The sequence below is a fragment of the Heloderma suspectum genome, chromosome 5 (genome assembly GCF_057233095.1).
Source record: "Heloderma suspectum isolate Gila_16-S chromosome 5, 16-S_ref, whole genome shotgun sequence".
Classification (NCBI taxonomy): Eukaryota; Metazoa; Chordata; class Lepidosauria; order Squamata; family Helodermatidae; genus Heloderma; species Heloderma suspectum.
The window spans coordinates 3,115,151-3,129,380 of NC_139462.1; the positions used below are offsets into that span (position 1 = coordinate 3,115,151).

At 46.6% G+C, this 14,230-nt stretch overlaps 1 protein-coding gene across 13 annotated transcripts in view; it reads left to right on the top strand.

Annotated features, from left to right (window-relative positions):
- EXOC6B (exocyst complex component 6B) overlaps nt 1–14,230 on the top strand; it is a 400,399-nt gene that overhangs the window by 268,935 nt on the left and 117,234 nt on the right. For 11 of the 13 annotated variants that reach the window (XM_084855222.1, XM_084855227.1, XM_084855223.1 and 8 more), the window contains one exon: nt 11,693–11,834. The exons of the other annotated variants lie outside the window; for them this stretch is intronic. In XM_084855222.1, coding sequence (XP_084711348.1) covers nt 11,693–11,834 — 142 coding nt within the window. The remainder of the gene's footprint in view (nt 1–11,692; nt 11,835–14,230) is intronic. 13 annotated transcript variants of the gene reach the window in all.

Consider the following 14,230-nt stretch of genomic DNA (forward strand, 5'->3'; position numbering starts at 1 on the left):
AGCCTCTTCTCAGAATGTACCTGGACATGGAATGCAGCAGTAAATAGAGCAGTGGATAAGGCCAAACGTAGTTGCAAGAAGATAAGCACTTCTAGCTGTTTCGTGTGTGCTCTTTTATGCTTGTTTTTTTGAAAAGGCACTGGATTTTCACAGAATCATAGAATGGTAGGGTTGGAAGGGGCCTATTAGATCATCCAGTCCAACCCCCTGCTCAGTGCAGGAATCCAAGTCAGAGCAGCCCTGACAGATGGCTGCCCAGCTTCATCTTGAATGAAGCCATTTTACATTTTCCATGGCTTTGCTCCAGCAATTTTTAATGTCTTATTAAAATTTACGGATAATCTCCCTTTCTTGCTTCCACTCTGAAATCTCATTTTGAAGGGCTACTGGTGGTGTTTTTGTAGCAAGCTATATTGGTGCAAATCACATATATAGTTTTGAATGGATAAACATTTCAGAAGGAAGATTGTGGGGCTTACCAGCTGTAGCTTCTGGGTATCTCTTTCCCTTTCTTACAAGACCGCAAGAATGTGATGAGGAGTATAGCTTGCACAGAGAGAGCTAAACTTACAGAGAAGTTCAGAAATGAGGATCATTTTCAGTATTTTGGAAAAACTGGTGGGCCAGTTTACAGAATCAGCTGATGTTGTTTGGTAAACCCTTTCTTGTTCTATAACACATCAGGATTTTATGCAGAAAGGGAAAGTAGTAATTCCTCTCCATGGGCTCAGACACTTTGTGTCTATTTTATTTATTTATTTATTTATTTATTTATTTTAATATGCATAAACCACAGTTCTGTCCAAATCTGGACTCCAAGACACTATATAGTAAAAAAAATTGAACAACAGTATAAAATAACATAAAACTTGAAATACAGTAAAATTGAGATGTATAAAACTATTTAGCCCTTAACAATACATTTAAAACGTTTGGGCAAATAAAGAGATTTTAACCAGACACCAGAAAGAATATGGGGACAGCACCCAGGATGCCTTCCTTGGGAGGGACAGCAGAGAAGGACCTCTCCTTTGTAGATGTATATTGCACTGGTCCTATAGATGGAACATGGAGTAAGGTCTCCTCTCATGGTCGTAATGCATAGGCAGCTTGGTATGGGGAAGTGCTCCTTCAGATATTTGGTCCCCAATCCCTTTAGGCTTTAAAGCCAAATACCAGCGCCTTCATTTGGGCTTGCGAGTGAATAGGGAGCCCATGTAATTCCTTAAGAAGTGGTATGACATGGCTCCATCTAGACAAGCCAGCCAGGCCTCTAGCAGCCATATTCTGTACTAGCTGAAGCTTCCAAACCATCATCAAGAGTAGCCTCACGCATACCGCAGTACACATCAATTCAGTCTGAAGGTGACCAGAGCATGGATCACTCTAGCCAGGCTATCCCTCCCCAGGAAAAGCCACAGCTAATGAACCAGCCAAAGCTGGTAAATGGTGTGCCAGGCTACTTGAGCCTCCAGTGACAATGTTGGATTAAGGAGCATCCCCAAGCTGTGCACTTGCTGCTTTAGGGGGGAATGCAACCCCATTCCAGAATGAGTAATCACCAATTTTCTGGTCCCACGAACCATGTGTCCACAATGCCTTCATCTTGCAGCTTCAGTTTATTGGCTCTCATCTAGCCCATTTCTGAGTTTAGACACTGGATCGGCACCTAGACAGCCTCGCATGACTCAGATGTCAAGGAGAAATAGAGCTGGGTGACATCAACATACTGATGACACCTCACTCCAAATGCCCAGATGACTTCAGGTCTGTTTCCTGTCTCCTAGCTGAGCAGAGCAGAGGAAACTGCTTGAGCTGGCTATACAAGCAAGCAAGCTCCCAGACAGCAAGCAATCAGAGTGAGTGAACAGGGAGAGCAAACAGGAGTTTGGCAGGGTGGTTGCAGTGGAAGAGGAGACAAAGACAAAGTGGTGAGTGGGCTGGAGTAAGCCCAGGGACTTCCCATTCTGAGTCGCTGTGTGCTCACCATGTGCTCCTGAGAGCTCCAATTGAATTGAAGAGGCGTGGCCTGAGTACTCCCAGCAGCTGTGTGGGTGGGGAGTTTGTTTCCTGTCTCCTAGCTGAGAGACTAGGATTACAGACGTGACTGAAGGGCTGCCTACACTCATAAAGCCCACTGATAGGTATCGCTTCTCATCCATGTGGGAACAAATGATACTGCCAAGCGGAGCGACAAAGAAATCACGTCAGACTTTGAAGCTTTGGGAAGGAAACTCAAGAACTTTGGGGCCCAGATAGTTTTCTCACTCATCCTTCCAGTAGTTAGAAGAGGGATGGAAAGGGTGGGGGGGAATACTCCGGGTGAATGACTGGCTAGGAAGGTGGTGCCGACGCGAGAGATTTGGATTCTGGGACCACGGGCTATACTTCCTGGAAGATGGGCTGTTGGCAAGGGATGGGTGGCATCTCACAAGGGCTGGGAAGAATATGTTTGGCCACAGCATGACAAACTTTATCAGGAGGGCTTTAAACTGAATCCTACAGGGAAGGGAGATGTAGAGTTGGGGGTAACAATGGATGAAGGCTCATGCACCGCAACGGAGAGAACAGCTCCAATAGCACCCAATCATAGTCTTCACAAACATGTAAGAAGAAAGCCAGACCATGAAGCACGTGGTCTTCGATGTCTGTATGCTACTGCCCAGAGTGTGGGAAACAAGGAGAATGAACTTCAACTCTTAATACAGGAGGGAAATTATGACTTGATAGGTGCAACTGAGACTTGGTGGGATGACTCCCATGACTAGAAGACAGCAATTGAAGGATATAACTTGTTCAGAAAGAACAGAAGGAACAAAAAGGGAGGTGGAGTTGCACTATATGCTAAAAATACATATATTTGCACAGAAATACAGGAGGATGAGCTTGGTAGCCACATTGAGAGCATCTGGGTTAAAATTAATGGAGTAAAGAATAAAAGGAACCTGGTGGTCGGAGTCTACTACTGGCCACCCTATCAAAGAGAAGACGAGGATGAAACTTTTGAAAAGCAAACTGCCAATGTTTCAAGGAATCATGATGTAGTAGTAATGGAGGTCTTCAATTTCCCCGATATCCGTTGTGAGACAAATTCTGCAAAACATGGCCCCTCCAGGAAATTCCTGACTTGTGAGGCAGATAACTTCATCCTACAGAAAGTAGAGGAAGGAACTAGAGGATCGGCTATCCTTGACTTGATCCTAACCAACAGAGATGACGTAATGGATAAAGTAGCAGTTATGGGAACTCTGGGGGAAAGTGACCATGCTATACTTGAGTTCTTGGTTCTAAAGGAAGCAAAAGCCGAGTGTAGCCAAACCCTGGATTTTAGGAAAGCCAATTTTAATTATCTCAGATCAATGTTAAGTAAGGTGCTATAGCAAGCGACTCTAATGAGAAAAGGAGTCCAAGATGGGTGGGAGTTTTTAAAAAGGAAATTCTCAAGGCACAATTACAAACAATTCCAACAAGAAAAAAAGGTGGAAGACAGTAGAAGAAACCAGTGTGGCTTTACAAAAACCTTAGAGATGACCTGAAAAAAAACAGACACTTACAGGAAGTGGAAGGAAGGCCAAGTAACAAAGGAAGAGTACAGGCAGGTAGCACAGAACTGCAGGGATGGCATCAGGAAGGCTAAAGCTGAGAACAGCTGAGGTTAGAGAGGTATCCTAAAAGCAACAAAAAGGCTTTCTTCAGATGCATGCAGAGTAAAAGGCAGAGGAAAGAAATGGTGGTTCAACCAGTCAATAAGGTTGGCAAAATGATAACCGATGACAAAGAAAAGGCAGAGGTGCTCAATTCCTACTTTGGCTCAGTCTTCTCCCCAAAGAGGGTCTATGACCCCCCTGGCAAAGGCAAAGTACAGGCTGAAGGGGCAGGATTGCAGCTTGGGATCGATAGGCATATGGTCCAGGAACACCTAATTACGTTGAATGAGTTCAAATCTCCAGGGCCAGATGAACTGCATCCTCGAGTAATAAAGGAACTGGCAGAAGAACTCTCAGAGCCACTGTCTATTCTCTTTGAGAAATCATGGAGGACGGGGGAAGTGCCAGATGACTGGAGGAGGGCTAATGTTGTCCCTATCTTCAAAGAGGGCAAAAAGGAGGAACCTGGGAACTACAGACCAGTCTGACATCAATCCCTGGGAAAATTCTGGAGCAGATGATAAAGCAATCAGTTTGTAAGCACCTTGAAAACAATGCAGTGATTACTTGAAGCCAACATGGATTTGTCAAGAACAAATCCTGCCAGACGAATCTGATCTCATTTTTTGATCATGTCACCTCCCTGGTGGACTGTGGGAGTGCGGTGGACATCATATACCTCTACCTCAGCAAAGTTTTTGACAAAGTGCCCCATGATCTCCTGATGAGCAAACTAGCTCAAAGTGGGCTAGATGAAACAGCTGTTAGGTGAGTTTGGGGTATTTTCAATTTTGCGAGACCAATTTGATCTGCCGGCTTCAGCGGAATGGCAGTATTTGCAATTGAAACATTTGTTGGTTTCTAGATTCAGTCCTGCTGCTTTTACTGCCTCAGAGTCTCCTTCGCTACTGGAAATATTTACTGAAGCTGATCAGATGTATTGACCTACAGCTCATGTTTATAAACATTTATTATCAGTGAATAAATATGACACAAGTGGTTTACAGCAGGAATGGAACAGGGAATTTGAACGTCCTGTTTTGCTTAATCTGCTGTTTGGGGGTCTGTGTCAGACATTTCAATGGATCTTCGGTTACGCCTTATTCAGCAAAAGCTTTTGTTTCGGGTCTATTGGACGCCACAACGGCTTTTTAGTAAAGGCTTGTCAAATTTGGCTAATTGTTGGAGGTGTGATGCAGCCAATGCTTTTTTTATTCATATGTTTTGGAAATGCCCAATGGCTGCCTCCTTTTGGGAGGAAGTCATTGTACCAATAAATTTCGTATTGGAAAGCTCTTTAATATTTACCGATGTAAAAGTTCTCTTAAATGACTTATCTGCTTCTTGGAACGTTACACATGGTCAGCGTAAATGGATTTTTCGCGCTCTTTTGGTTGCTAAAAGACTGATACTATGATATTGGAAAGATAAAAGCTCACCGCCTATAACACAATGGACTGAAGATTTAACAACACTAGCAACATTTGAAAGAGTGGTATATAGGCGTAACTTGCAAATGGATTTATATGCAGATATTTGGTCTGCTTTTACTGAAGTTTATGTGTAATGTTTTCCCCCCCCTTCCCTTCCCCCCCCCCCTAATATTGCAATGTTAGAAACTGAGGATTTTGAATACGTTGTTGGTATTTTTTATTTCACTTTTTTTCTTTTTAAGTTTTGTAATGTTTTCAGTTTGTTTCGTTTTGTAAAAAAATTCACAGTAAATTAAAAAAAAAACTATCAGGTGGATCCACAGTTGGCTGCAGAATTGGACTCAAGGAGTGCTTATCAATGGGATCTTCTCAAACTAGGGAGAGGTAACAAGTGGGGTACCGCAGGGCTCAGTCCTGGGCCCAGTGCTCTTCCACATTTTTATTAATGACGTGGGTGAGGAGGTGCAGGGAATGCTGATCAAATTTGCAGATGACACAAAATTGGGCAGGATAGCTAATACCCTGGAAGACAGAAACAGAATTCAAAGTGATCTTGATAGGCTGGGGTGCTGGGCAGAAAACAACAGAATAGGGATGAATGCCAAGTTCTGCACCAAGGAAAAAGAAACCAAGTGCATAGTTACAAGATGGGAGATACCTGGCTCAACAATACTACAAGCGAGAAGGATCTTGGAATTGTTGTCGATCACAAGCTGAATATGAGACAACAATGTGATGTGGCTGCAAAAAAGGCCAATGCTCTTTTGGGCTGCATTAACAGAAGTATGGCTTCCAAATCCCGTGAAGTACTAGTTTCCCTCTACTCAGCACTTGTTAGGCCTCATCTGGAGTACTGTGTCCAGTTCTGGCCACACACTTTAAGAAGGATGCAGACAAACTGTAGAGGGTTCAGAGGAGGGCAACGAAGATGGTCAAGAGACTGGAAACAAAGCCCTATGAAGAGAGACCAAAAGAACTGGGCATGTTTAGCTTTGAGAAGAGAAGACTGAGGGGAGATAGGATAGCACTCTTCAAGTGCTTGAAAGGTTGTCACAGAGAGGAAGGCCAGGATCTCTTCTTGATCATCCCAGAATGCAGGACACGGAATCATGGGCTCAAGTTACAGGAAGCCAGATGAACATGAGGAAAAAACTTCCTGACTGTTAGAGCAATATGACAATGGAACCCATTCCTTGGGGAGGTGGTGGGCTCTCCCACACTGGAGGCATTCAAGATGAGGCTGGACAGCCATCTATCAGGGATGCTTTGACTTAGATTCCTGGATTGAGCAGGGGGTTGGACTCGATGGTCTTACAGGCCCCTCCCAACCCCACTATTCTATTATATGATTCTGTGATTCACCCACTGGCTTTGTATAGATGTTAAAAAGCATAGGGGAAAAGATGGAGTCTTGTGGAACCCTACAGCTCAGATGCCATGGGCTTGGGCAGAATTCCCCCAATACTACTTTCCGAAACCGACCCTGCTGGCAAGACATAGTATAACCATGTCCCCCATCCCATAGAACCAGTCCAGAAAAATACCGTAGTTGATGGTAACAGAATCTGCTGAGATATCAAGGAGAATCAACAGGTGGCACTTGCCTCTCTCTCTCTCTCTCCTGACAGAGGTCATCTGTCAGGAGAACCAAGGCTGTGTCAGCGCTAAACCCAGATTGGAATGGGTCTAGATAATCTGTTTCATCCAAAAGGGCCTGGAGATAGGCACCACCAGTCTCTTGAGCACCTTACCCAAAAGGGAATATTTGCAACTGGGTGATAGTTGTTGCTATCTTCCAGCTCCAGTGAGAGCTTCTAAAGAAGTGGCCTTGCACTCACCTCCTCCCATGCCATCTCTCAGCATGGGATTAATAACCACCAGGATCTATCCAGTCAATCCCCTTCAGCTTGGTGTAAGAAGCCAAGACAGACAAGGCTCAAGAATACAGGTGGTTGGGCGAACGTCTCCTGTACCTTGTCCACATCTTCAAGCTGCAACAACTAAAACTGATCCCACAAACCCCTACCAGATTGTGTCCTGGACACCTCCTCTGGAACTGCATTAATTATGATGTCTAGGTCAGAGCAGAGAAAAGCAATTTTACCCTCAAAATGTTGAGCAAACCTGTCACAGCACACCTTCGAGGGTTCCACCGTATCCTTCCCAGGGTCTAGAAGCAACAACCCTTTCACCACTTGAAAGAGCTCTGCCACACAATTACCTGGGGATGCAATGGTAGCAGTGGTTTCACTGTCCTCACTATTTCAAAGTGGGCATGATCATGTGTTCTTTCTTGTGTTCTGTTGAAGTCACTATGAGTCCTGTGCCATCTGCATTCTAGCCATCTTCCTGCATGTTTCATTGCCCTCAGATCTCTGGTGGCTCTAACCCAGCTATATATCAAGGAACTAGAATGTCTCAGAGATTATCTGCACAAGAACTGAGGACAAAGCTGAGCTCTGCTAGTGCTGATGTCATTGATGGACGCTCCTTTAGCGCCAACGGCTGATATGCAATTCTATCTTGGGTTCAAGAATTTTGTGTAAGATGGATCTGGGTTGGAGCAGCCAAATTGCCTCATTTCTGATTTGTGGACAAACCTTTGGGTTGGCATCTTCCACTTGTTTCAGGGAAGATTTGGTTGCACCAGTGGTGGTAAAATTCCTTATGAAAATCTCTTTTGGAGCCTCATAGGTTTTAAAAGTAACATCCATAATTCCATGCAAAACCTATGTTGATATATTTGCTTTAATTATTGTTTTTGCATCTCTATGTTGTAACCTCTAGCTAATGCAATCAGGATTTTCCTGTTCTTTCCAAGACGGAGGGTTCAAAATGTCCTGCATGGCTCTTCAATGGAGAGTGGTAGCTCCAGGAAAGCAAGTGACCCAGTTCCCTGATTCCCTTCCTCTCATCTTTTAAGAGTTTCTTGAAGGATGAAGAATGGAGGAATGGGTATTAAAAAGTTCCACAGAGGAAATGTTGTTGGAAAGCTTTTTGAAATTTGTGTGTGTGCGCGCACGCGCGTGCATGCACATGCACACACAATCTTATCACAAACTTGAGAGAAATGAGAATCGAAGGCAAATGCAGGCTGTGGTCTTTGGAAACCTGCATGCAAAAGTTCTGGCTTAACTTTATTGGAAAGACCGTGATGACAGTTCCTCCCCCCACCCCCCCCTCTCTCACACACACAGTCACACCATTGGCTTAACTGTTGGGGTGCCATGGAATGCTCATGAACATTCTGACTGCTTAGGAATTAATCTGTCAGCACAGAGGGCTGAGGAACAGAATGAGGAGTATGTGGGGTGTGTGAACTGTGTGTGTGAGATTGAAAATGAGGCCAAATAAAGAATTACAACAATCACAACTGGAGCGGGTGATGGCTTCTCAAATCTACATAGTCTTACAGGAGGCTTGGGTTATTTGAATCCATTCCAGTCCAGTTCTGGCATGGATTTGGCACAGAAACAGCCTTGGTTGCCATAATGGCTGATCTATGCCAGAGAATGGACGGTGGGAGTGCAACCCTGTTAGTTCTCCTTGCTCTCTCTCTGGCCTTCAGTGCCATCAACTGTGGCGTCCTTCTGGATCACTTGATCAGGGTGGGCTTAGGAGAACTGTGTTGCAGTGGCTCCAATCCAGCCTCTTGGGTCAGTCTCAGAAGATGGAGCTGGGGGACCACTGCTCTGCCTTGTGACCTTTGGCCTGGTGGCATCACAAGGTTCCATTTTGTCCCCTATTCTATTTAGCAATGACATGAAACTCCCAGGGTGCTTGGAGGTGATATGGGGATGCATGAGGATGAACAAGCTGAAGCGTAATCCAAACAAGATGGACGTGCTTTAAATGGGGACTCTGCTAATCTGGAGGATTCAACTGGTATTGGAAAGGGTTGCACTCCCCTGAAGAGGCCCATTTGTAGTTTGGGGGTCCTTCTGGACTTGTCACTGACTGTGGAAGCCAAGGTAGTAGCAGGAACCAGGTTGCTTTTGCCAGCTTTAGTTGCTTAAAATTGATTTTGATTTTTAAAATGTGTTAAATTGCAACGGATAGGGGATATTATTATTATTTATTTTATTATTATTTATTTCATTTCTATACCGCCCAATAGCCGAAGCTCTCTGGGCAGTTCACAAAAATCAAAACCAAACAACACACAATAAAACAATTTAAAATATACAGAACATTAAAACCACAATATAACAATACAACCACAATAAAACCTAGCAGCAGTACAGGAGTTTAAAATACAGATTTAAAACAGCAAAGATAAAAATTTAGAAAGCTAAAATGCCTGGGAAAATAAAAAGGTCTTCACCTGGCGCCGAAAGGAGTACAATGTAGGCGCCAGGCGAACCTCACTAGGGAGGTCATTCCAGAGCCGGGGTGCCACAGCAGAAAAAGCCCTCCTCCAAGTAGCCACCCGCCTCACTTCCTTTGGCAGGGGCTCACGGAGAAGGGCCGCTGATGATGATCTTAAGGTCCGGGCAGGCACATATGGGAGGAGGCGATCCTTCGGGTAACCTGGCCCCAAGCCGTTAAGGGCTTTGAATGTTAACACCAGCACTTTGAATCGGGCCCGGAAATGGACTGGCGGCCAGTGCAGCTGGAAAAGTACTGGCATAATAGGAGCTCGCAGGCCAGTCCCCGTTAACAATCTTGCTGCCCTATTTTGGACCAGCTGAAGTTTCCGGACCGTTTTCAAAGGCAGCCCCACGTATAACGCATTGCAGTAATCCAGACAAGAAGTTATCAGAGCATGGATAACTGTAGCTAGGCTATCTCTGTCCAGATAAGGGCGTAGTTGGTATACCAGCCTAAGCTGATAAAAAGTGCTCCGTGCCACTGAGTTCACCTGTGCCTCAAGTGACAGTTCTGGATCCAAGAGCACCCCCAAACTACGAACCTGATCCTTTAGGGGGAGTGCAACCCCCTCCAGAACAGGTTGAATATCACCTAGCCAGGCAGACGAACCACCCACTAACAGTACCTCCGTCTTGTTCTGGATTGAGTTTCAGTTTATTAGCCCTCATCCAGTCCATTACCGTGCCCAGGCACTGGTTCAGAACAGCCACTGCCTCACCTGGTTTTGATGAGAAAGAGAGGTAGAGCTGGGTGTCATCCGCATATTGATGGCACCTCAGCCCACACCTCCGGATAACGTCCCCCAGCGGTTTCATGTAGATGTTAAACAGCATGGGGGATAAAATAGAGCCCTGTGGAACCCCATGGCACAATTGCCATGGCACAGAGCAATAATCCCCCAGCACCACCTTCTGGAATCGGCCATCCAAGTAGGAGCGGAACCACTGTAGTGCAGTGCCTCCAACTCCCAACCCAGACAACCTATCCAGAAGGATACCATGGTCGATGGTATCGAAAGCTGCTGAGAGGTCCAGGAGAATCAACAGGGTCGCACTCCCCCTGTCCCTCTCCCGGCAGAGGTCATCCCACAGGGCGACCAAGGCAGTTTCCGTTCCAAACCCAGGCCTGAAGCCCGATTGAAATGGATCTAGATAATCCGTTTCATTCAAGAGTGCCTGGAGCTGTCCTACAACCACCCGCTCAAGCACCTTGCCCAGGAAGGGGATTTTGGCCACTGGCCTATAATTGTTAACATCCTCTGGGTCCAGGTTAGGCTTTTTCAGGAGTGGTCTCATTACCGCCTCTTTTAAAGCGGCAGGCACCACTCCCTCTCTCAAGGAGGAATTTACAACCTCCTGGACCCGGCCGGACAACCCCTCCTTGTTTGATTTAATAAGCCGTGAAGGGCAAGGGTCAAGCACACAAGTGGTCGATCGGACTTGGCCAAGCACCTTGTCCGCATCCTCAGGCCTCAGTAACTGAAACTCAACCAATAAAACTGGACCAGACGGTGCTCTGAACGCCTCTACCAATGGAACTGCATTAATGGTGGTGTCCAATTCATGACGAATCTGAGCGACTTTATCCTCAAAGTGCCGCGCAAACTTGTCACAGCGTGCTACCGAGGGTTCCACCGTCTCTCTCCCTGGCCCAGAATGTAACAGGCCGGGAACCACTTGAAAAAGCTCCGCTGGACGACACTGAGAAGATGCAATGCTGGTGGAAAAGAACTGCCTCTTTGCCACCCTCACCGCCACAGTGTAGGCTCGATAGTGGGCTCTTACCTGTGTTTGGTCAGACTCAGCACGAGTTTTCCTCCACCTGCGTTCTAGCCGTCTCCCCTCTTGCTTCATTGCCCTCAGCTCAGGTGTATACCAAGGAGCTGGCCGGGCTCTGCTCAGAGGGAGAGGGCGCTTTGGCGCGATCGTGTCAATCACCCGAGTCATCTCTGCATTCCACAGAGTGACCTGGGCTGGGATATTTTATATTGTAAGCTGCCTTAGGAAGACTGCAGTCTTAAAGGTGGCTAAGAAAGATTTATTTATTACCTTTCTATACTGCTGAAGCTGTCTGGGTGGTTCACAACAATTAAGGTATTAAATAAGTACATAAACACACCCATGATGTTGGTGTTGTTGACCTGCCCTCCTTACTGCTGGTCCTTCCCATCTATGTGTTCTTGGTTTTCTGTGTTGAGGTCTCACCTGATAGTCCTCTGGTGGTTTCCCATTTGTTTTCCAGGGTAAGGTGGCTCAGACCGCCTGCATGTCTGCCTGCAAGCACTTGTCCGCCTCGCTGATGCAGCTGCTCTTGGAAGCTGAAGTGCGGCAGCTCTCGCTGGGAGCCCTGCAGCAATTCAACCTGGATGTGGCAGAGTGTGAACGTAAGGCTTCCCCTTGCCTGTGCTTTGGGATTGGTGCCCAGCAGATGTGTGTTGGGAGGGGAGGATGTATCAGTCCAGCTACCAAGACATGCATCCCAGGCAACCTCAGACCTTGCCTGTGTGGACTTCCTGCCTGCCTGCCTGCCTTTCACCCCAAGGGCTGTAGCTTTCCTTCTGAGATTGCTCCCACTGAGTGTTCTCCCACAGAACTTCCTCATTTGCTTTGGACTACATTTCTGCACCTGCCCCACCAAAGACCCCTGCTTTAAAGAAAGCCTGGCAGTGCTGGTCACCTGCCCCCCTGCCCCCGCCCCCCTGTGTCAGATATTTGGAATTAATGTTCTTGCTCTTGGCTGCAACAGAATTGGAAATGTTCTCCCCTTTACAGCATGTTTTGTGTTTTTGCATTAACATCCTGCATTTTCTTTAGCCTCTCGCTGGACTACAGTGAGATGCAGGCATTACTAAATAAGCCTACTGTTACAATTGCAGGTCACCAGCCAATGAAAACAGTTAAGTCCCACTGCTGTTATGTATTGTCGTAGGAGAAAAGAATATGGAAGTGCTATATCAATCCCCCAAAGATTTCCCCCTCGAGCTTAAAGCCAAACTAGATATGATGCTTCATGCATCACTGAATGTGTTGCAGTTTTGGTTTTTAAATGAATAGCATGTGCTTCCTTCCCGCTTCTGTCCCAGGGAAAGTTCCCCCCCCTGCCCCCCGGGTGTCTGTTATTACCCCCAGGAAGAAAGCTTTCATTGGCACCAATAGGAGCTTCCCTTCCAGAGCTAATAGCTGGGCGGGGTGGGGCTGTGGAAGTAGTTTTCATCAAGATTGCAGCAGAGGAGGGGAGGGCTAACCCCTGCTCCAGTTCATCACAGTCCCATTGAAAATCCCCCCCATGCCTCCTGTTAATTAAAAGAAAGATGCAAAGTCAGGTCTAGTTTGGCCCCTGGAAGCTCTGCAGATAAGAAGTTAAGGCCACAATGAGGCGAATGCTACTGAGTACCTCTAAGCCTGCACCTGATCCGAGCAAGCTTGGCTCCTGGTGAGAACTTGCAGTTGGTTGCCCGCAGTAGAGCTGAAGGATCTTGCAGGCGTTCTACCCTCCTCTGTGCAAAGGAAAATGGATGGCTTTTACTATAAGCTTTAAAGACGTGCGATCCTTGACATTCCAGTCAGCCTGAAGTCTGGTGTTCTGCCAGATGCACAGGGGCGTTGAGATGTCCCATGGCAGGTGCCGCCAGCCTGAGCAGCAGGGGCAGCCAACCTGCCCCACCCCATCCAGCCCTGAAGTGGCACATGAGCTGGTGAAGTGGAGATGGATGCTGCTGCTCTAACCTTCCTATCTGTCACTGTCAGGCTCTCTGAGAATGGCAAATGCAGACAAAAGTCTTCACTGGCTTCCCCCATCCATCCCCACAATATTGTTTGTCTGGTGGTTTTTGCTGATGGCATGAATAATAAGCCCTCTTTCCAGGAGAGGCTTAAAATTTTAATGCAGGTTTTAGAACAGAAACGTTGCAGAGCAGCACAGACAACCTGAAAGTACAGTGCAGGCGATGTGCTTGCCTGAGTGCTTCCAGTGTATGCAGGACTTCTCACAGCGGAGCATCTGCTGCTTTTCTCCCACCTGACATTTCTTGTTGCAGATGGAAATAATATATGTATGGAAGACTAACGAATGGAAATGCCAGAAGCTAGGTGATCTGTCCTAGCAGCTTTGCTGGACTTCATACTCCCACTGTTTGTAGCCATAATAGCATGAATACCTAGCAACCAAGGCACCCTGTGTAAGCCACGTATGAAGGGAATGGGGCTGCTCCCACTCATCTCAGTGAAGCTTGTACAGGAGAACTTCCTGGTGGATTGGGCACCTAATGGGGAACAAATGAAATGTTGCCTACCTTACCAGGTTGTAAAGGAGGGAGGGCATATTGTGGTGGTTGAGCCCCTGCTTGGCAGGAAGAAGGTCCCAGGTTCAATCGCTGGCATTTCCAGGGAGGGCTGGAAAGAGTCCTGCCTGAAACCCTGGAGAGCCACTGCTGCCCATCAGTGTCGACCGCTGGGCTAGATGGACCCAGGGCCTGACTCAGTAGAAGGCAGCTTCCTGTGTTCCTAACCCACAGGGGAAGGAAGTTCCAGAGAACGGAATAACTCCTGGACAAGCCCTCCTGATGCCCAGGTAGCACACAAAGAGCGTTGCTCGTCAGGTGCTTTGGGCTGATCCTCTGTCGCAGCCTTCAGCACCCTGGTGCCCCCTGGAAGTGTTGGACTCCAGCCCCTGAAGCTGACAGGAGTTGTGGTCTGACACATCTGGAGGGCACCAGGTTAGGAAAGGCTGCTCTCTCTGCATATTTATTTATAATACTTATATACCGCTTAGTATAATATA